General features: G+C 43.7%; 1 protein-coding gene across 1 annotated transcript; it reads right to left on the bottom strand.

The window, feature by feature from the left end:
* Positions 1-1906: 1906 nt before the first annotated feature.
* LOC136455429 (ferritin-1, chloroplastic-like) lies at positions 1907-3065 on the bottom strand. The gene is made up of 5 exons (XM_066455458.1): positions 2932-3065; positions 2762-2822; positions 2588-2675; positions 2133-2189; positions 1907-1977 (listed from the first exon to the last, which is right to left on the bottom strand). The coding sequence occupies exons 1-5, from the start codon at positions 3063-3065 to the stop codon at positions 1907-1909; spliced, it is 411 nt and encodes a 136-aa protein (XP_066311555.1).
* Between the last annotated feature and the right edge of the window lie 18546 nt (positions 3066-21611).

The raw sequence follows: 21611 nt of genomic DNA, 5'->3' as shown, positions 1-21611 counted from the left end.
CCAATAAAGAAGAGAGAATATATTCCCTCCGTTCTAAAATAGAGTGTATTCTGACCATTCCAAAACAAAATAAGGGAGAGTGCAATAGACGCACTTATCCCTCACTTACCTTACTTATGTATTGAAATCTGATTCTATTTTGCATGATTAAAGGTGAAATCTTAGTCTCCTTATATGAAATATGGCATGTATATAAATTACTTTCTTTATACAAAATAATCATGTGTTTTTATTTAAGTAAACATTATCTTCTCATTTCTCGAATGCACTATATTTCAGGACAAATTTCAAATGCCAGAATACACTATATTTTATGACGGAGGAAATAGGATTTTGCACTAATTTAGCTATACTAATTAACATCATGTATCAGCAGTGCCTAGAGTAGGGAGAGAGTTCATTGTAACGGTTGCCAATCGGAGCTGAAATGTATGGTCAAGGATGAAATATTAGCAATATAGATGTGATTGTGAATCATATCATGGTATAGTAAAAATTTATAGAGCAGTGTGTAGTGGCGTATAAACTTTTTGCGAACCTTAAATTTTTATGTACTTATGATCTCTATATTAGTGTAGGACGAGTAAAATCACATAGGATCGGTCGCAACGTGCCTAACGATAATTAGCACATCATCAATTCAGGTTCCATCAATTTAAATAGTTTATACAAGGTTGTTATATGATTCATGTATGAGGCTTATGTAATTGTAAACCATGGATTAAGGGATGTTTATGATTACGTTCGTCAAAATCAGCGTAAACGAGTGCACACGTATCTAAATATTTAATTTGATGTATTATGATCTATGATCAACAATATAGATCTCAATTTTTACAAAACTAGGTATAAATACATGCATTTTTAAAAATCAAATAGAATCATGATACTACGATCTATTTCCATAAAAAAATAACTAGACAATCTTTCATGTGATTGTTGTTGTTGATATGAAATAAGGGGTAGTAGGTTACCTAAAGGGATACACATAGACCACGTTTCAAAAATATATATATCTTCCCTAACTATGACTATATAGGAGGGGCATTGGCTAGGCTTAAGGGAAACATCTCAAGTCAGAACCTATAAGATGTAACATCTATCCTCAACCATATGTAAATTCTATAGATATACGCTATTACTGTAATAGACAATCCATCTGTCCTAAAATAGTATAATAGATTTTTAAATAATCATAAATCTACTATCTTACTTTAACCAAGTATATAAAAAAACATAATATCTACAGTCAAATCTACTATCTTATTACATTGTTTTTATATTGTTATAGGAGCCACAACATATGGACTAAAAATTCCCACATTAATAAAATAAAAAATACTTAGTATTGGACTTTATGATGATCTAACAGCTTCGAAACTGAAGAATATACATGCCTGGTAAATAAGTCATAACCGAAGAGTACATGCCTAATAATAGCAAATTAAAAAATAGCAATCTGATTCCCATACATGTTTGGAAATAAAAATACCTAAAACATGGACTAAGGGATGTTTGAGATTATGTCTATCAAAGTCAATGTAAATACATGCACTCGTATCTAAAAATTTAATTCCATGTATCATGATCAACAACATAGACCTCACCTTTTACTAACATAGGTATAAAGGCATGTATTTTTAGAAATCGGATAGAATAATGATTCTATGATCTATTTCCATCAAGAAAATAGCTAGATATCCTTTAATGTGCAACTTGCCCACCCTCCTTAGCTGGGCAACGTACTTGGAGACCTTATTATGGCTTCCACCTTTGAAAAGAAATAAATACAAATTTTTTGTTCAGCTAAGTATTGCATCGTAAGTGGATCAAAAATCATATAGAACAAAATATGGTATTGTATATTTTTGTTCTATAATACGGAACATATGCTTGGTTGCATTACCTACTCCGCGAGGAACTCACTCTCGATGAAGTCTGTCAGCTGAGGATCATTGCACCTTATTGCCACATGTTCATTACAGGTGAAAACTCATTAGAAATTATACGTGGCACAAGTGTACAACATGTAGTGGCTCAATTTATATTTGCCCATAAATGTTCTAAGTACGACTTAAGCAAAACACTCAATATATCTCAGTAAATAAGCATGTGAAAGCAACTTACAACATGAAGGTTGTGCAACTTCTCATTAACCACCTTTTCTAGAGCCAGAGCCAGCTCGGCAGCTCCATAGCTGAATCAGACAAAAGGCACACATATCAAAACATAGATATCATATTAGCTTCCAAATATGTCAAACATGAACAAAACTACGAAAGATAAATATTGCAGGTGATACCCAAATAAACATTTGTCTATTAATACTATCAGTATCCAGCCTTCTAATATATAAGTCAATGTCAAACTGTTAATCACTGTCTTTCAAGCTATCATCCATCCATATACTGAAAGCAACAACTCATATAAAATCACTTTTTGACAATAGTGGGCTTTTGTTTACTTTCTCTACTGTAGTGTTGTACCACACATGTAGACTCCTCTGAGGCACTTGGCATTCAGATCCCATCCTAATCTAGAGGTAAGAATCAACAAACAAGAAGAAAATATATGCATGACAACTCACCGTCCAAAGCATCGCCTTTCTTAGGGTGGTCAAATTCCGTTAAGGGCGTCACAATCGATTGGAGCCTCACACTGTCTCCACGTTTGTTCTTATTATGGCACAAAAACACATCCAGTGTCGTGTTGTTACCTCAGTAATGGACCAAAGGGTCAAAGAAATTAGAGCAACTGATACCTGGTACTCCATGAGCTTTTTAGCATGCTCTTTCTCCTTGTCACTCGATTCCTTAAAAAACCTGAGGAACAAATATGCAAAACCACACCATTATAGGGAAAGCGTAAAATGGTAATGCTATAATTTATTAACGGATGGATAACTGAACTTGGTGAGAAGCGATGACTCACTTGGCAAATCCTTTGAGAGCCACATTGTCGCGGTCAAAGTAGACGAAGAGGGAGTGGTACGCATAAGAGGCATTGTACTCCACATTGCATGACAACAAACAACAACAAACTAGAGTCAAATTAATCGACGTCATATTGACATAGTTTTGGTTGGTCGAATGGAATCCAAATCGCATTGGTGCTGGAATGGCTCACAAATAACACCTAGAATAACCTAATACATTGCACTAGCTATCAATTAATTGCACCACTTGATTAATAAGAATAAAATAATTGGAACAAAAGAGAGTCGCATAATGTAGACGACAGCATAGACGACCAGATTAGGTACCGTTGTAACACATGCGCATGGATTAAAGGTTGTTTAAGATTACATTCATTAAAATCAGCATAAATGAGTGCACTCGTATGACATATCTACAGATCTAGTTTGATGTATTATGATTTATATGATCAACAATATAGACCTAAATTTTTACGTAACTAGATATAAATACATGCATTTTTAGAAATTAGATAGAATTATGATCCTACGATCTATTTCCACCAAGGAAAATAACTAGACAATCCTTTATGCCATTGTTGTTGTTGTAAGGGTACACCTAAGTAGGTTACCTAAAGGGATACACATCCCTAACTAGGACTATAGTAAGGGAATTGGCTAGGCTTAAGGAAAACATCTCAAGTCAGAACCTAAGAAGATGTAACATATGCCCACGATCAGATATATGCCATCACTGTACTAGATAATCCCTCTGTCCCAAAATAGTATAATAGATTTTAAAATATCATAAGTCTAACTATCTTACTTTAACCAATTATATAAAAACATAATATTTATAGTCAAATCTACTATCTTATTACATTTTTTTAGATTGTTATAGGAGCCACAACATGTGGACTAAAAATTCCCACATTAATAAAATAAAAATACTTATTATTGGACTTTATGATGATCTAACGGCTTCAAAACTAAAGACTACATGCCTGGCAAATAAGTTATAACCGAAGAGTCCATGCCTAATAATAGCAAATTAAGAATAGCAATATGATTCCTCAAAAAAAAAAGAATATAGCAATCTGATTCCCATACATGCTTGGAAATAAAAAATACCTAAAACATGTACTATGGGATGTTTAAGATTACGTCCATCAAAGTCAACGTAAATCAGTGGACTCTATCTAAAAATTTAATTCCATGATCATGATCAACAACATAGACCTCACCTTTTACTAACGTAGGTATAAAGACATTGGATAGAATCATGATTCTATGATCTATTTCAATCAAGAAAAATAGCTAGATATCCTTTTATGTGATTGTTGTTGTTGATAGGAAATAGGAGTACACTCTAACAGGTTGCCTAGAGGATACACATAGACCCTGTCTCCAAGAAAAATATATATGTCTTCCCTAACTAGGGAAACAACTCAAGTTATATACGGAAACCCAAGAAGATGTTGTAATAGATACTCCATCCGTCTTGAAATAATATAAAAGATTTCAAATCCTCATAATTCAAACTATCATAAGTTTAACCAAATATATAAAAACATAATATTTACAAAGTCAATATATTATCTTATTACATTATTATAAGAGTGTTATAGGAGCCACCACAGATGGCCTAAAAATTCCCACACTAATAATACCCGTTTAGGAACATCTAATAGAAAATTGCTTTCCTAGCGCCTGGACGTCCGGCGCGTGAGATGCGTCCGGAAGCCGCTCCCGTTCGCAAACCCGCCTGCCCCATCATGTAAAATCGAATAGAATTAAGTCCACCACGCCCCTGCTCCCATTCCCCTCCGCGCCCCGTTCCCCCACCGCTCCCCGTTCCCCACTGTGCCCCTGTCCCAAGAGCACAAAAAACTTCAAGTGCAACATCACAAATTTGTATAAACTATGTAGTGCAATATCAGAATATAAATACTGCAACATCGCAAAACTATATAGTGCAACATCGAAAAATTATGTACCGCAACATCTCAAATAGTAGTACTGTAACATCGCAAAATTAACCATGAAACATAGAAATGGAAACATCTCAAATCACCTTTCAGTGCTGCAACATTTGAAGGTAATTTCAATAATTAAAATCGCTTGCCACAACACGTAGAAAAAGTTAAAACTCACAAGTTGCAACATTAGAGGGAAAAAATACAATCTCAACATTAGAACTCCCATTCTGCAACACATGAATCGCCTATTGCAACATTCAAAAAGCATCTGTTGTAATATCCAAAAAATCCCATTGTAACACGGAGAAAACAGTAAGGGCGTACAAACAGCAACGGGATGGGTTTGAGGTGCAGGCTGCTCCAGCCCCTGGCCCATCACCTTCTTGCTCACCGGAGGGAGGAGGGAATAGGACCCCAGAGCTCATCGAAACCTAGCCACCGTCACGTCCCTCAGATCCAGAGGAGGAGGAAGGCTTAGATTCAGAGGAGGACCGACCTACCTCGTCGGAGCCGCCGCCATCGTCCTCGTCTTCGGTGGGGGAGCGGGAGCCGGGTCACTGGGGGCATGGGGTACCAATGGAGGTCGCGGGGGAGGGGGAGGGAGGGAGGGAGTAGGGTGGCAGCGAGCTGGGCGTGGCGCACGGCGTTCGTCCTAGGGGCGCTAGCAGGCCTGGAGCACGGAGCGTGCGGGGCGACAATGAGTTAGGCGCGGGGTGCGGTGTAGATTGGGAGGGGCGCGAGCGCGGCGGGAGTGAATGGGCTAGGAAAGGATAAGGCGGCGTGCGGCACAGGTGGGTTGGGTCTGGGCGGGTCAGGTCCGTCCATCCTTCTGGACGTCCGTTGTGTATCTCTCACAACTAAAAAGACTAAAGAGTGAACACCGTTTTGGTGCGACATTCTCACGTGGGTCCGACGTCCTCCCTCCTGCGTTCCGGCAGCCTCGCTCCGACGCCCGTCCCTTGCGACAACATTCAAAAGGAAATAGCTAAAAGGAAAGTGCTCTTGTGATTCAGCCTTGATCCTGTGATTCATCCACCCGCCTCCACATCGGAGCGCCCCAATCGTCACCCTCACCTAGCTGACCGCGCTGACGCCCCACGCGCCTGCCTGGAGCTAGCTGTGACGCCGCCCACGCCCGCCCGTAGGTGGCCGCATCGACGCCGCCTGCGCCCGCCCATAGGTGGCCGTGCCGCCACCGCACGCCCCGCACCCGCCCGTAGGTGGCCGCGCCCGCCCTCTTTGGTTCGCCTCCGTGACATGCTCCACCCCTCCAGGCACCCCATGCTCCATCCCTCCCTACGCGGCTGCACCGGCCCACCATAGGAGGTCTTTCGGTCGTTGTCCGGCTACTTCCTCCCTATAGCGTGCCCTACAACGTGGCTCCTCCCTCCCCGCAGTGGCGCAGCATCCTTCATCCCCGTGGTGCGCCCCATCCACTTTCGCCCCGTCCACCTCTTCAGAAGCCGACGACCACGGATCTGCAACGCGAGGTCAAGCTTCTCTCAGATCTAGGTCGCTGGAGCATCACCACTAGGTACCTGAATCCCCACTGCCCTGTCCTCCCTCCTATGTCTCCATCTCCATCTTCCCTGGATGTTTTGTGACTGAACCTGAGGATCAACCATAGGAAACCGAGGCTACAAATTTCTGATTTCGTCTATATGTACCTCATAACCAGCTTACAACGCTCGTGATATGACTAGCAAAGTAGCAGCATACTACTTTGTCAAAGGTGTTGTTTAATGAATGAGAAGCTCCTCCAAATACCGCTCCTTAAAAGTGTCAACATTTTTATCTGAAATGTGGAAATTTTGTATACTATGCAATTGAAACATCCTATGACTTTTTCAAACATATGACTCGTGCTTGGACTGAATAAAGTGCCTGATGAGGATAGAAGTTGCTGTTCCTAAAGCTTTCGTCAGGTATTTATGATCTTATCTGTTACAAAGGAGTTTGTGATTATTTTTCTAGCCACGATGCCCTGAAGCTGGCTACGACGCCGCATCCCATTGAGCGAAACTAGAGGAAGCACATCCTGCTCATGGAAGAGGAAGCAACAAGAACTAGAGGAAGCAATTGGAGGAGGCCTTGCACATCTTGCACGCCCTCGCGATCTGCAATTGCTCCGAGGACTCCATCGCGGTGGACCCCAGCTTCTTCAACGCCTCCTACACCATCGCTCACTACTGCCACCAGGTGTGCCAACCCCTTCCTGCTGTCATTTATTTTGTTACCTGTCTCCTTCAATAACATTGCCATGCCTTATAGTTTTTATACTCTTTACAAGCAAAAATGCCTTACTGATATGAAACATTAGGCATAAGTAATTGACAAATTATACAGCTAAAAATATTGATGTGTCCACCAAGGATGCTTTCACCAAGTACTCCTTGACGTATAAGAAATAGCGGTATAGCACAACCACCATGCAACGAACTTGATAGAAAAGACCCTACACTATCATTTCTTTGCAATAGTCGGCCTCAACAATCACGAAGCAGAAGCCTAATGCCAGTGTTTAAATGACAGGAAAGTACATGATACTAAAAGGAAATACTATTATTCCTTATCTGGTGCCTTTGATAATTAAAAATGTTATTTACAATCAATAAATTTAGCAATCGGAGCATCATACATACTGTTCTATCAAAAATAAACAAGAGTATTTCGAGATGGGCCTGCTATCCAAAGCAAATCTCAACTAAATGCATAGACACAGTTGCATCTTAAAAAAAGACAAAGAGAATAGGTTATTGAATTATAGCTATTAGGATGAAGAGCCTAAGTGATTATACATGTTTTTAGCAGAATCTACTACAAGCTCTAAGATATTTTTATATGAAATAAACTAATCAAGGTGACATAGTTGCAACTTTGCAAGTCTAGACTAAATACTTAGGCACACAGTTGCATCCTGATAAAAGGCTAAGAAAACTCACCTAAACAAATAATTAGCTCAGCAGTGCAGACAACCTAGGCATCTAGATAGACCCCATGCTACATTCATGAATCATAGGTTGGACACAAAGCTCATGACAACGTGTCAATATTACACAGGCTGACATTCACTTTATGCTTTTCACATTTGCCGTGTGGCAAGAGAAAGTGGATAGAAAAGACATGTATAAATAAGTTTGTGAAGAGGAACATACTGCATCATGTGTAGCAGAGAGGTCAATAGCATTAACGGGTTTCTCTGTGACATGGAAATTACACGTCTTCGTCAGGGTTAGTGTTCTTGCATCCCATAGCTAGGCATGGAAAAGCTGTGATCTCTGTTCTAGGCCAATTAGAGGCTGGTCGGAGCTGTGCAATAGTCATGAGTGGATAAATATCTGAATCTGAACTTTATTTGGTTTCTTGTTTTTTTTGCCAACATGAAAACCATCTCAGTAGAAAGATGTACTCTAATGAACTCACATACAATTACTTGGAGAAAAAAAATATTGTGTACTGTAGTGCGGTGTTGTTACCATCATAGCTAATAATAGGGATTTCGTTTGTACAGATTTGTGCAATTTAATTTGGTTTTGATTGATGATCCGTGTTTAGAATGATGCACACGACAATAGCCGTTGAACAAGTTCTCAGCTTCAGTTAGCAAAAAGGCTTGATATGCTGCAGGGGGCACTCATTGATGGATCCGTTTTTATTCTAGCTATGACAGCGGTGACCCGTATGAATGTGCTCTTGGAAATGGCGAAGAGATAATCGATTATGTTCCTTTCTTATAATAACAATAATTTTTCTATATTTATATGTGGTCCGGTGTCCATACTAAAGGTGGTGTGTATCAAAATTGAAGGTATTAGATGCTAACCTAAGCTTATGATTATGAAATGTTTAGTCTACTGAGTTATTATTGATAACCATGTGAAATTTATTAAGGTCTATTCAAGCAAAGTATACATATGATTCAAGTTCTGCTGGTCCACTTGTGTGCTAATTTCTTGATTTCCTTCTTAGCTGGAAGCTATAGATTTTCAACCCCAATCTATGCTGGTTTTGGATAGAAACATATAGGCTTATAGTCAGTTTGCAATATAGCGCATGTTGATTTTGTTTCAAAACTGAACACATGTGAAGCAATGCAGTATTATTAAGTATGTGGCTTCAATTCAGTTACAATGTTGAGTTAAAAAAAATAGTTACAATGCTGAATGTGCAGAATTGAACATTCTCTGTTTTTCTTATCTGTGTCCATAAACTTCAGACCGTCATTATTTTCTTTAGTGTTATGTTGTTTACCCCTGGTCATCTTGCAGTTTGAATTTTCAAGTTTTAGTTTTAAATCTTTTATCCAGTTTTCAGTTTAAAACAATGTAATATGTGCAATATGAGTTTTTGCAGTGCTCATACATTCTCTATTCTCTAATATATTCAATTTTTAGTTTTAAACAATATAACATATGCAATTTGAGCTGGGTATCGCTGCCTGCTATAATTTCATATGTGGAGTATTGGTTGCATTTTTGCAAAGATTTTGACTGGTATGTCTTTATTCCCTGGAAAAAATCAATGACTGATCTCTTTGTCACGCCATCGACAGATACTATTTTTGTAGGTATGATGTTACTATTTATGAAAATATTAGCATATTCATATAAGCAATGAGAAAAATCAAAAAGGAGGAAATAGCTAGGTACCCTTTTTAGAGAACTTCCATGCACATTCTTCGGTGCTCAAGCTCTTTGCATTTTTAGTTTGCATTGCTGTAATTTGTGTTACTTTGAGCACTTGACTTTAGACAAATTGGTCGAAGAGCAGCTTGTCATTGTTACCTCAGCACATCTTACTTTACAATATATGTCTAATTAGCTACTGAATACCAAAGAATGAGGATCCATGGATAATTTTTTTTAATTATTTGTATAAAATATACTTTGCCGTACAATCACAAAAACTTGTCATTGGGTTGTTTGGAGATATATTAACTAGCACAGAACTGCTAAGTTCATTTAACAGAGAAAAATATCTATTATATTAAAAATGTTTGGACACATCACTCATAAAACATCACTCTTCAAGTATGTCAAACATGCCTAATATGTTATGTTAGTTTTTAAGTTGATTGTACTTTTAATCAGTGAGACTATTGACATTTCGAACATCACGTTCACATTATCTTTTTTTAACAATATAACATGTTCATGTTTAAATTATTAGGGCATTATTTGTTTTCGTTGCAACACACGGAAATGTCTATATAGTAGAGTTGGTGAACCTGCGACGCCACGCTCTCCGTGACTGTGTCAATTTCACGAACTTTGCTTTTTAGATTAAATATCACTTTAACGTTGGTATTTAATTTTACAGTATTATTATCTTATCGTGCGATCCGTATGCTTTTAATATAAAAATTTAGCTGTCCTGTGACAACGCACAAGCATGCTAGCTAGTCATTATCGAATAGAAAAGAATCTACATGCTGGGCAGGCTAGGTGGATGCAATAGGGGTACAATTGGTTGCTTGTTTTGATAGAACATGATCGCACGCAAAGATTGTTTGGTCACCCGCCGTATGTAGCAACAATTCGTAGAACACAAGTCTTTTTTCAGCTCCCCAACTTTGGATTTTGGACGTCTAGATCAGATGGACCTAGCTAACTAAACAACCCCATGCCAACATTGGAACCAGACGAGCCCTTGGTTTTTTAGATAAAGGAACAAGTTAATGAGCCCTTGGTGTAAGGTCTCGTACTCATGTTTGATATGACTCTAGCTCTAGCTTTTGCAGCAACTTCTATGAAGCCGTATAGGTATATTTTCGAAGAAGCGAATAGAAAAGAAACAGGAGTCATTTTTTAGGTGCGAAGTCAAAGCTAAAAAAATGGCTCCTCCTCAAGTATTCCCACCTTTTGCCCGGCTGTGAGGAGGAGCTCTATCAAACCAGGTCTAAAACTTTCAAAATCATTTTCAGGTCAAGACGTGCACCTTTGAGCAACGAACAGGTGCTATTCCCTCCGGGGGTGATTGGTTGCTCGAACCAGGGCGTCCGAAGGGCATCCTGCATCTCTCCGTGCACTTACGCCGTGTTTGGTTGCCCTGCTCGCATCTTTTGTCTGCATCTTTTCATCCGTTTGCCCTCCTCCATCCCGCACGTCTCCGTCTTCTGGATTTCTCCGTCTCCATCCCGCACGTTGCTGTTGGTCTTCTGGATTTCTCATGCCATACACCCAAAAAACTGATGCATGCATGCAACTAAACACAATCCCGTCTCGTACTAAAGACCAACAGCAAAGACAACCAAACACGACCACTTGCACAAGCTCGACCCAGCTTCTTTGGTCCTGCATAGCCTGGCCATCCTGACTCAAGGCTTGGTCTACCACCAATTACGCCCTCTGTATCTCATCTCTTCTTTCCCCCTGGATGCGTCCATGTCCATCATGCATCCTCCCCCAGGCCCTGGTGGTATCTGGCAGTCTTGTTAGGCGAGATTAGTCTGTTCGTTAGGTCGTATTCGGCTTATAAGCCATGATTTATTAGTCAACGAATAATATTTTTCTCTCACGTCAAATTAGCCAATCGTACTTTCAGCCATGACTTATAAGCCAAATAAACCCAAACGAACATGACGGAAATTTTTGCCCGAGAGAAACCTGCCCGGTCGGATCGTGGCCACCACCGGCGAGCCCAGGCCGGCACCACCACGCGCGCCTCGAATCACACCTCCATTTGGTAACCTGGAAAGGCCGCGCAGCTCACATCGGACGAACTATTCCGTACTAGCGTCTACCCCGGCGCCGCTGCACACGTCGTACGTGTGGCCAGCGGCCTCCGGCGCGGCGGAAGGGGTGGCACGCATCGCCCGCGGTCGACGACGCCCCGGCTGTCACTCTGCCACTGCACCGGCCGGCACCGCCGATGGAGGAACCTTTTGGTGGCGCGCGCGCGAGATAGATTCCGCGCCCTACGTGGAACCGTACCCGTCGGAGAGAGCTGGTGGTTGTCGCGCCAAGGCACAGGAATCAGGAACCTGCGTGGTTTCATCCATATACGCGGGCGGACCATTCCCGTGTGGACACGACGCGAACCGTCGACGTCGCCGCTCAGTTCCGCCGCCAGCTGTCGGAGAGAGCACCTGTACGGTCGGCCGCTGGTACGTACGTACTCCTACCAGTGAACGAATCCCACGCCTTTGCAGTTTGCACCACGTACATGCAGGCGCTCGCGGCCATAGCTTAGCCAAGCCTAGGCAGGTCGCGCGGCCGGCGTGCGCCGAGTGATGGACCGCGCGGCTTTACGACGCACACGCACGCCACATGCCCGCGCGCCGCACCAAAGGCGGCCGGGCCATGGGCGGGCCAATGCACAAGAGACAGGGCGGTGATTCCTCTCCGCACACGTGCCGCGCCGTCCCCGGCGAGAGCTTGCCAGCCGCAGCAGGCCGGGTGGGGAGGAATTGGGATGTGCTCGGGTGGGGGCGGGGGCCCGGGCCCGGGGCCGGGCAGCACGAACACAAGCCAAGGACTGGAAAGCTAGGCGGGGCGGGCGGTGCCGGTGCGCGCCCAACGTGGAAAGCCCGCACCGGGCTCGTAAAATATGTGCGCAGTGCGCGAGTGGCCAGTGGGGGCGACGCCATGGGAATGTTCCTCCCTCCCTTCCTTCGTTCGCGCGACCACTACTCGCGTCGCCGAGGCATTCCGTGGTAGTAGCAGCAGTGGCAGCGACCAGTAATAATTGGGAGAGCAGCAAATCAGAAATCACCTCGTCGCCGGCCCGCAGTGGGGCTCGGCGCTGCTGGTGGATTCGCTCATAATTCCGCGGCAATAATGCGATCAGATGGTTGTACGTACTTGCCGTGGTTGGCATCGGCAGGCATCTGATGAGTGTGTGTTGTGTTGCCGAAAAGCCTGAGGGCTTTAAGCCCCCCATCTTTTCTCCTCGTCCTCTGGGGGTTTATTTACGCAGCGGCGCACGGGGCTCAGCCGAAGTGGGGGGAGGCCGCCTATGGGCGCTGGGATTAGTGGAGCGGACTGGAGAGGCCACGCAGCGCCGCGGCCCTACTACACCCATTTGCCTTGCTCCCTTTGCTTCCTGGCCAATGGGCTCGCCTCCCAGATTCCTCTCTATCTCGTATTCTCATGGTTGCGCAGTGGGCACCCGGTCCTTCCATTCCCTGTATGCATCTCATCTGCTGTATGCCGTATGATCCATCCGTCTCTCGTGCTATCTGCTATCCATCCACCTCATGTGAATTTTGCTGTTTTCCTCTCTGTTATAAAAAGTATATTATCAACGAAATTTATTAGTGGATCCAGACGATGGGTTGATTAGTCCTGCCGCCAGTCCTTTTCCGTGATTAGAATAAAATTAAATGATCCAACGGAGATGGATGTCCTTGAGAGGTACAAATGGTGCACTTGATGACTGCTTTTGCAGCAGATAGATGAGATGAGCCCCTCCTTGAAATCTATCTGCCATCTTTTTCCCAAAGCGGAGATCTATCTGCTATCTAGTGGTTGGTTGGCGAATGGCGATGCCGGTCTTTGTAAGTTTGAGCTGAGAGATTCATGATCCACCCTGTCCTTTCCTTTTTTTTACCTGCTCTTACAGTGAAGTCCAGTGTGCCTAGCACCTGCCTCCAATCATATGGTTCCTTCAGTGACAATTATCGTGTTATTATTCCTTTGCCAGTTGCCACCCAAAGCAGCAGATTGTGCAGTTACCGGCAGAGTTGACCCTGCCAGTGAAGTGTGTCTGTAACTTTCCTCAAAAAAAGTGTGTCTGTAACTGAAAGACAGTGACTATAGTAGTAGATAAACAAGCAGCGAGTGTTTGGTTGGCCTCACTAGCAGCTCAACAAACCGAATTTTCCGGGGTTTTTTTTTATGCTGGTAGTGACTTACTAGAGTAGTGACTCAAAAGGCCCCTGATTGGAACACTAGCACTTCAACTCGATGCTACGCTGAATTGTCTGTCTGTCAGCAGTAGATGCACAAAAGACAAAACGGAGGCCACAAGGTGTGAGGCCAATGAGGAGCTTAATCATTGAAGGTTTCTGTTCAGATATGCCGAATGAGAGGAGTTCTCATGACATGGGAACAGTATCTGGTATTCCCTTTTCTTAATGTGGTTGTGTGGGGGGGGTCTAAGAAAAGGCAGCAGAATACCACCCCCAATTGCAATGCCCTTAAAAGCCTTTACTAGCATTCTGTAAAGCAGTTCTAGGGCTAGGGGGGAAATTTTGTGTGTGTCTTATCTGAAAGGCATTTTCTCACAACCAATAGCTGCATTTTAGCAGGGGGGAAAAAGGAACAAGAATACTTGTTGGTGCCTTCACTTTCACATGGGCTGCATTCTCTCTCTTCCTTTTGAAGTGGCGCTGAAATGATTGTTTAAATTATGCAAACACTTTGAGCCCTTTTCTGGCTAGTCCTGGTAGAGTAGCCAACTGTGCGTCGCAAGTCTGGTGTAACCCTGAAGGAAGAAGATGTAAAGAAATATATCCTGCTCCAGAATTTGCCAGATTGGTCTAAAGCCATTTGACTCCTCAGTGCCCTGTAGGGCTTACTTTCTGAGATGTAAAGGTCAAGTAATGGGGCAAGCAGCCAGGACTGCCGACTGCATTGACTGCCCAAAAATGAGCAGTCAATGGCGCTTGTCTTGCCACACTTATGTTGTTTTCGAAAACAAAAAAATTGGGTGCTCCTCTCATATCCTGCCTTTGCAAACTGCAAGCACTGACTTGCAGGATAATGTTTCTGATCATTCCTTTCTCCAGCTTGCTTGCCTTTTGCTGTTTTGCAGCAGATTGGTCTCTGAATTTTTTTTAATGTACAATTCCACTATATCCTCGCAGCGGCTAGTGACAGTCATCACTGCTCAAATTGCAGCAACAAAGCATTAAAATATTGTCGAGTTGAGTAAGTAGTAATACAGAGAAATGCTTCTGTAGTCTGTGCAGCACTAGGCAAGATCGACACATACTGGAGATCCTAAAACTTCAGGAGTTATTGCTAATTAACACAGTTAGGCGCAAAGCGACCCTTTGTCACATTTGCGATTGGTGCAGGCATTTCCTCATGGAAAAAGCCCGGAAGCACTTGCTGATATTTGCTGCCAAATGTTGCGATGATGATTAAGTAAACAAGCACCATGCCGGTGGTGTTGGTGCAAAGCACCTACCTAACATGCATTTCTTACTTTGAGCAGATGGAAGCTAGTAGTGAAAAAAAATATAGGTAAATAAATAAATAAAAAAGGATAGGCTCCACTGCCATGCCATTGCTGTTCGGCTGGTGCTGATACGATTGTATACGATCGTGGATTATTACTGCTGGCTGGTTTGGTTTGAGAGAAAAATACTATTCTGGCTAAAAATTTACGATCGTTTACGACGAAGCCAACATGCTGTAGAACGTCCGACAGGTCGTGCAAGACTCTACGTGGAAAAGACCCGCCGCGTTGTAGCGTCCGTGTCCTGGATCAAAGCGCGCCTGATAATGCTCGAAGAAAGCAGCAGGCAAAGGCAGTGACAGCGAGTGCCGCTAGCTTTTATTACCATTCGCCGTGACATGGCCCCATCCCCTTGCTACTGCACAGCAGCTCAAGCTTCGTTCGTCTTCTCCTGCTTGATATGGACAATGCCTGCATGCCTTCTTCTACAACTCGATCTCCACAACAGCAGCCTGCCGGGCTGGGGCAGGGCAGCAAAAGCTTTTGAAAATGCACAAGCCTACAGATTCTTTTTCTGCGTCCCATCGCACACGTCGTGTGTGTCGTGCGTGAGGTTCTCGAGTGCACTCTTTGACTGGCATTATTATCGCTCCCGGTGCTGGTTTAGCGGCATGTCAACAGATAAAGAATGGCTCGCTTCGATGCTTTGCTGTTTGAAGAGGGCTTTTTTTCGTGCTACCTACCAGAGGCCATAATCGCGCCGTGACCACTGTCGCAGTCGCAGCCGCTGCGAGCCTACTGGTGCCGACTGCGGAGGATATCCATCCATCCGGAAGCGCAGGCAGCAGGCCGGGCACAAAGTGGCGTAGGGGACAGCACAGTTGCGTGGGGGCGATCGACTCGTCAGATCACCATGTGGTCGCCACGAGCATCATCGATCAGTCACCAGTGCCGCCTAGTAGGGCAGCGTGCTACATCACCGAGGCATTACTAGATAAGCACTGCCCCGGCCGGCCTCAGCTCGAGGCGGCTGTGGGGGATGCCCTATCTATCGTTGTACATGCTCATCGCATCGAGTCCTCCTCTCTTCTCAACCATACAACAAAGATACTGACCACTTTGTAAGTTTCCAAACGGACGATAGTTGTACTGTATTTCACACTGCTCTAAAATCTGCAATCATGATGGCAGGGTTGGACACTTGGACAGACTACAGAGGACAATGATATTTTTATTCTTTTTATTTACAGTGGTATAGGGCTGTGATATTGTGAGGCATGCTACTGCTAATTTGGGTTCAGAGTGAAGCCCTGTAGCCCTGTCTATTCCTTCTTTGGTCCATTGCACATGCATCATCAGATGTTGCTCTATGGGGCCAAGCATCGACAGACACATGTTCCTACATGGGCATTGCACCTTTATTCCTTTCTGGGGCAGGCAAACATTAGTATATTATATACCTGGTCTAAGACATGCTATACCACCTTTATGGCTGGTTCGGCAGGCCGGTGTGAGAGAAAAATACTATTCTAACTTATAATCCACGATCGTATACGAGCAAGCGAACAATGCTGTTTATTTATTCTCCTGTGGAACATTAGCTGAGTCAAGTGTGAGGCACGTGCAGTACTTGTTAGTTCCAAAGGCAGGTAGCTCAATGATACGCAGGATATCACGCAGAGATAATCGGTGCAAACCAGATGTCTGTCATCAGGCTCCTATCGGCGATCGTCCGTCCTTTTCTGAAAGAAGACGGGTTCCTGTTCACACCTGGGCATCATTCTTCAGATCGCGGTGTTCTTCGTCCAGGATCCTCCTGCTAATATTTTATTAACCGACGGAGCACTAGCTAGTCTCTGTAGTAGTAGAATCAATGCAAGCCTGGATAAACTGTACATGAATTTGAAGCGTGCAGCGCATCAAATGGGGGCATCGAATCCACCCTCTTTTTCTACAGCACTGGAGGGAATGAAATCAGGCCGAAGATTGCTCCCGTTCGGTTTTCTTTCGTGTCTCGTCGTGGTGCCAATGAATGAAAAAACTGACTCCCTTTGGCGGGCTTTAGTGCTGCCTGCGGTGGCCGACGATCGAGCGCGAAGCTACTTGCCACCTCCGCTTTGGTGCGAGATAATCTTGATTATTTCAGAGATACCCTGGTAATAATCGTGATGTGATGTGATCTAGTGCTCAGATTCTGTGCAGAAAACCATGGTTGACACTGTGAAGCTGCCCGGGGGAAATGTAGCTGTGGGACTTTGTCTGAATTCATTCTCAGGCAGGCTGGTGGAAAATGTACGCGACACGATTGCTGACAATGTCAGCGGAACGGGCTCGCTCAATATTTTGCACTCGCCAGCCGCCACGGACCACGGACTAGGACTAGCCCAGAAGTTAAAAGTATTGGGCCGTTTTTGTTCTCTCGTAATCTGTTGTGAGGAAACCATCAGCTCAAGGCTGGGTCGGGAAGGTTAAGTGGCCGCAGTCCCTTACTGTACAGCCGAAAGAGCCCAAGTCCGTCCCAGGCCGTAAGTAGGCGTCAACTCTGCAACGCCTCCAACGGGCCCTCCGGCGAGGTCTGATTCGACAGAGGCACAGCCCACGCTTTGTTTTTTTTGATTCACACGCTTTGTTGACTCTCCCGGTGAAGTCATGAAGTCTGCTCGTCATGACCGGAGCCGCAGCAGACGCATCCAAATGTTCACAACCGAAGCGTTAGACGTCAACAGGGAGTCAGAATGGAGTTTACAAACAAATTGAATATTCTGAAACTTTCTTCTCCGTGTGGAACCTTTCCCGCGTCAAATTTCTTCAGTATAATCCATTTCCTGCTTCGGGGAATCGGGGTGGTTCTTGGAAAAACTGTTCCTCTTCGGTTCTTCTCGTAGAGAGCAAATCATCCAGTTCGCACTCCGTGACCTGACTCTTCCATGATGCGTTAGGCCCAAACCCAACACGCGGAAAGGAGTCAGGCACCTGAACATCATGGGGGCCGCGGTGGCCAAGGCACAGGCACTTGAAGACACCGCCGGCGCGCCCGGAACACCAGCGGAGGCCCGGCTCGTCGTGGCCGCGCACGCCCTACTCCAGTGGGACTGCTCCCCCGAATCCGGCATATGGGATGCGGAGGCGGCCTGTGCCAACAGAAGCCCCTCCTCTCGGCGGTCGACGAGATACTCCACCTCAAGGAGATCCATGCGTTCCCCATGGCCTCCCCGGCTCGCCGCAGCATGGACAGCGCCCGCTAGGCAGGGCCGCGCAGCCTCCGCTTACGCAAGAAAGAGGCCGCGCGAGGGGCTCCGCGAGGTGGAAGAGGCCGGAGCCGGACATGAAGGCGAGCTTGCATGTCTGCTCGACGGCGCGAGGAGAGGCCGGGTCGTGAGACTTGGAGACGTACAAAAGCGCGATTGAGAGGGAGAGGCGGCCGAGTGAGGCCTGAGCGACTTGGATACGGGAGCTAGGTTTATGATTTTTATTTATATGCTGCATCGAACGGTTGTAATGCATATCAGGTAATCCAACGACAAAGAATGACCGGGCCGCATCGTGCCGGCACAATTTTCGTGCCGTGCCCGTGCAGGCACTGCGGGCCAAAATCGCGGCCCAGGCATGGCACTATCACCAGGCCGTGCCAGGCACGGGTGATGAGGATATGACACTATTCATATGACCTTGTTTGGCGCATGGTATGGAGGGGTAGGAGGTCAGCAAGGGTGTCCAAGTCAAGAAGGAGGCTCGAGGCTAATTCGGTTCGAGTACCCGAGGTGGAGGCCCAAAGCAACTCAAATTCGAGTCTGCCTTGGCCTCTAGGACCAGTCTGCCTTAAACTGGTCACCCATGACACATCCGGACTCTGTTTTCGACGATCCATGTATAGTTGGAAAGATAATTTGATAAGGAAGCCAATGCAAGTGGTCTCACGTTAAAAGCTCTTCGAAATCTATGGAAATTGTCAAAATAAGTCAGCGTACAGAATCTATCTAGGTGTTGCGTTACCGTATTTGGTTCAATGGGCCATGTATCGTCTTTGAGCCCGTTAGGGGGGGGCGTCCAGGGTAGGCGACGACCCTAAGACCTTTATAACCGTATGCCGCCGCCGTCATTAGGTTTTAGGGTTTTACTTAGATTAATATGTCAAGAACAGTTTTACCATTCATTGGTTTGTGAGACCTCAACTTCGTGAGATTAATCATTCATCTGTAATTTGGTTGTTTTCTTTCTTGTTCTTTCTTGTGTTCTTCGTTGCGTAGGCAACGATTAGCCTTCTTGGCGAGGTTAACCGGATCCGTGTCTCGGTTGATAATCAGAGAAGTTGTGGTGCTAAGATTGCAGGGTTCGATCTTTCGATCTGAAGCCGGATTGGTGTGTCATTCTTCGCCACAACGATAGTTACCTCTACCTGACGAAAGATCGGGATCCCCGTCCCCATTAAGTGATAATCAGAGCTAAGGTATACCATTATGTTCACATTTATCCCCTAGTTTTGAGTGTTTCACATTCATCCCATAGTCTAGTGCCATACTCGTTTTTACTGTCCTAGAATCTTCTGCGCCTTAGCCTTTGCATATTTTAGTTTCAGAGTCCGTCGTGTTGAGTTTGTGTCCTGGTCGAGGTCTTGTTGCTGGTTAGGTCGTGTTAGAGTCCGGTTCGTGTGTTTTCCCCATTGTTTCCATGAAATCCTTGCCGCCGCGACCAATTTTACGCGCATTGTTTCCGTTTTATCCTCTAATTCGGAGTCAGTTCTTAAAACTGGTCTAGTTTTCGCATACGAACTCGGATTTCAACGTTCCATATATCAAAATCGATCAGAATTTTTTTTGGATCCATCAATCCCTCACTCTTTTGAGGTCAGAAAAATTTATTTTGGCCAAAAACTGGTCACAAGATACTCTTTTTGTGGTCACAAGCTTTTTGTCAATTTTGAGCACGTCTTCTGAATTTTTCACAGGCCACACATTTCGCTTGTTTAGGCTCATATTTTCTATGGTTACTTATTTTGTGCTCCTAAGTAAAAAAAATATCAAAAAAATAAAAAGAAAATGTGAAAATTTTCCAAAAAACAACGACAACCCAAAAAAATAGAAAAAAGAGAGGCAAAATATGAACAATATCTAGAGGAGCACATAGAGATGGCAAAAGTGAGCTGTGTTAGCGTGTGCTGTCTGGTTCCTTGTTTGTGTTGCTCTTGCTATCCACCATACTTGTTTGTCACATACCTGGCATTTGGAACATTTTAGACCAGCAACGAGAACAAGTACTTTGGACTATAATTCAGCATTACTTTCTGTTACTGACTTGTATGTCAAATATACATATTATTCTTTGTGTGCCTTTCAACCTCTATAAACTCTTCAGATCAGTATAGAAAAGGGGCCTTGCAATCTCAATACCACTGCCTCACAGGTATCATGAACTAGCCGCCGGTTGTACCGCCCACTACTTGCGTTGGTAAGAACTTTATAAGAGCTTGGTAAGACGCTTTCACTTGCTGTAAAAAGTAACACCACTGCAACCACGTAGTTATTTGATAGGGATAATACTATTGTGTTGTCTTTTGCTATCTTCTAACAATAACAGGTTGTTCGTATCCACCGACTTATGATGGTATAGGTGCTGATGAGTACATAGAGTGGAAAATTGCCATAGATAACATATTTGCTACTCGCTTTATGTGTCTAAGGAGGAAGGTAAAAATGCAGCTAGTGTTTTGCGACATTCTGCTTTATCTTGGTGGGAGTCTTTAGATCCTTCTGATAAACATCAAACTTGGAATGATATGAAACTCCTTATGCGAGAAACCTTTGTTAATCCGCCTTCTGTTTTGACTTTATATGCTAAGGTGCACCATTTAGAGGAAGAGTCTGTTGTTATTCCTCTTGCTATGACTAACCTTCTATAGGATAATATCCATAAGCGAGAGGATGATATGGAAGAAAATAAGGAGCTCACAACCTCATATGCAAATTTAGAACCATCACTTCACAATGCACCTATTACTCCTGCTGAGAACATAGGCAATGCCCATGGTGCTATACTCACGAAAGGTGAGAATTATTTTAATGTACTAAATTTTTCCACAAACTATGCTATTATAGAGCAATTGTTAGTGGAACCCTCTCTTGATTTATCTCTATTCTATGATAATTTGCTTGAAGTTCCTTGTGCTAAAGATGAATTGGTTGATGATGCTTCAGTTTTATATATTTTGGAACCAATCACTTGTGCTAAAAATAAACATGTTATTCATATTGCTACTAAAACTGATGAGTTCAAACTGTTGTCTTCTTTACGTACTTTGGGTTACATTGAATTTGATGTTTTGTGTAACATAGATTGTTTGGAGGAGAGTCTTTTTAAATATGCTGATTTACCTTGGTTTTCTAAACACACATATCATGTTATTAGCAAATATAACAATAAGGGATAATATATGATACATCGAGTATATATTCGTAGTAATATGAATTTTCCTTTTGTTGTACAAGATTATGATCGTTTAGAGGGCAGCCATAATAATATAAACATTTTCTCACGTTCCTCAAAGAAACAAGTCCACTTCCAAAAAGGGAAGCATTGTTGGTTGATACCTATGTCTG

Source organism: Miscanthus floridulus, chromosome 5, assembly GCF_019320115.1.
Source record: "Miscanthus floridulus cultivar M001 chromosome 5, ASM1932011v1, whole genome shotgun sequence".
NCBI lineage: Eukaryota > Viridiplantae > Streptophyta > Magnoliopsida > Poales > Poaceae > Miscanthus > Miscanthus floridulus.
Note: the sequence above shows the minus strand (reverse complement) of the source record. Positions and strands in the feature narration are given on the sequence as shown.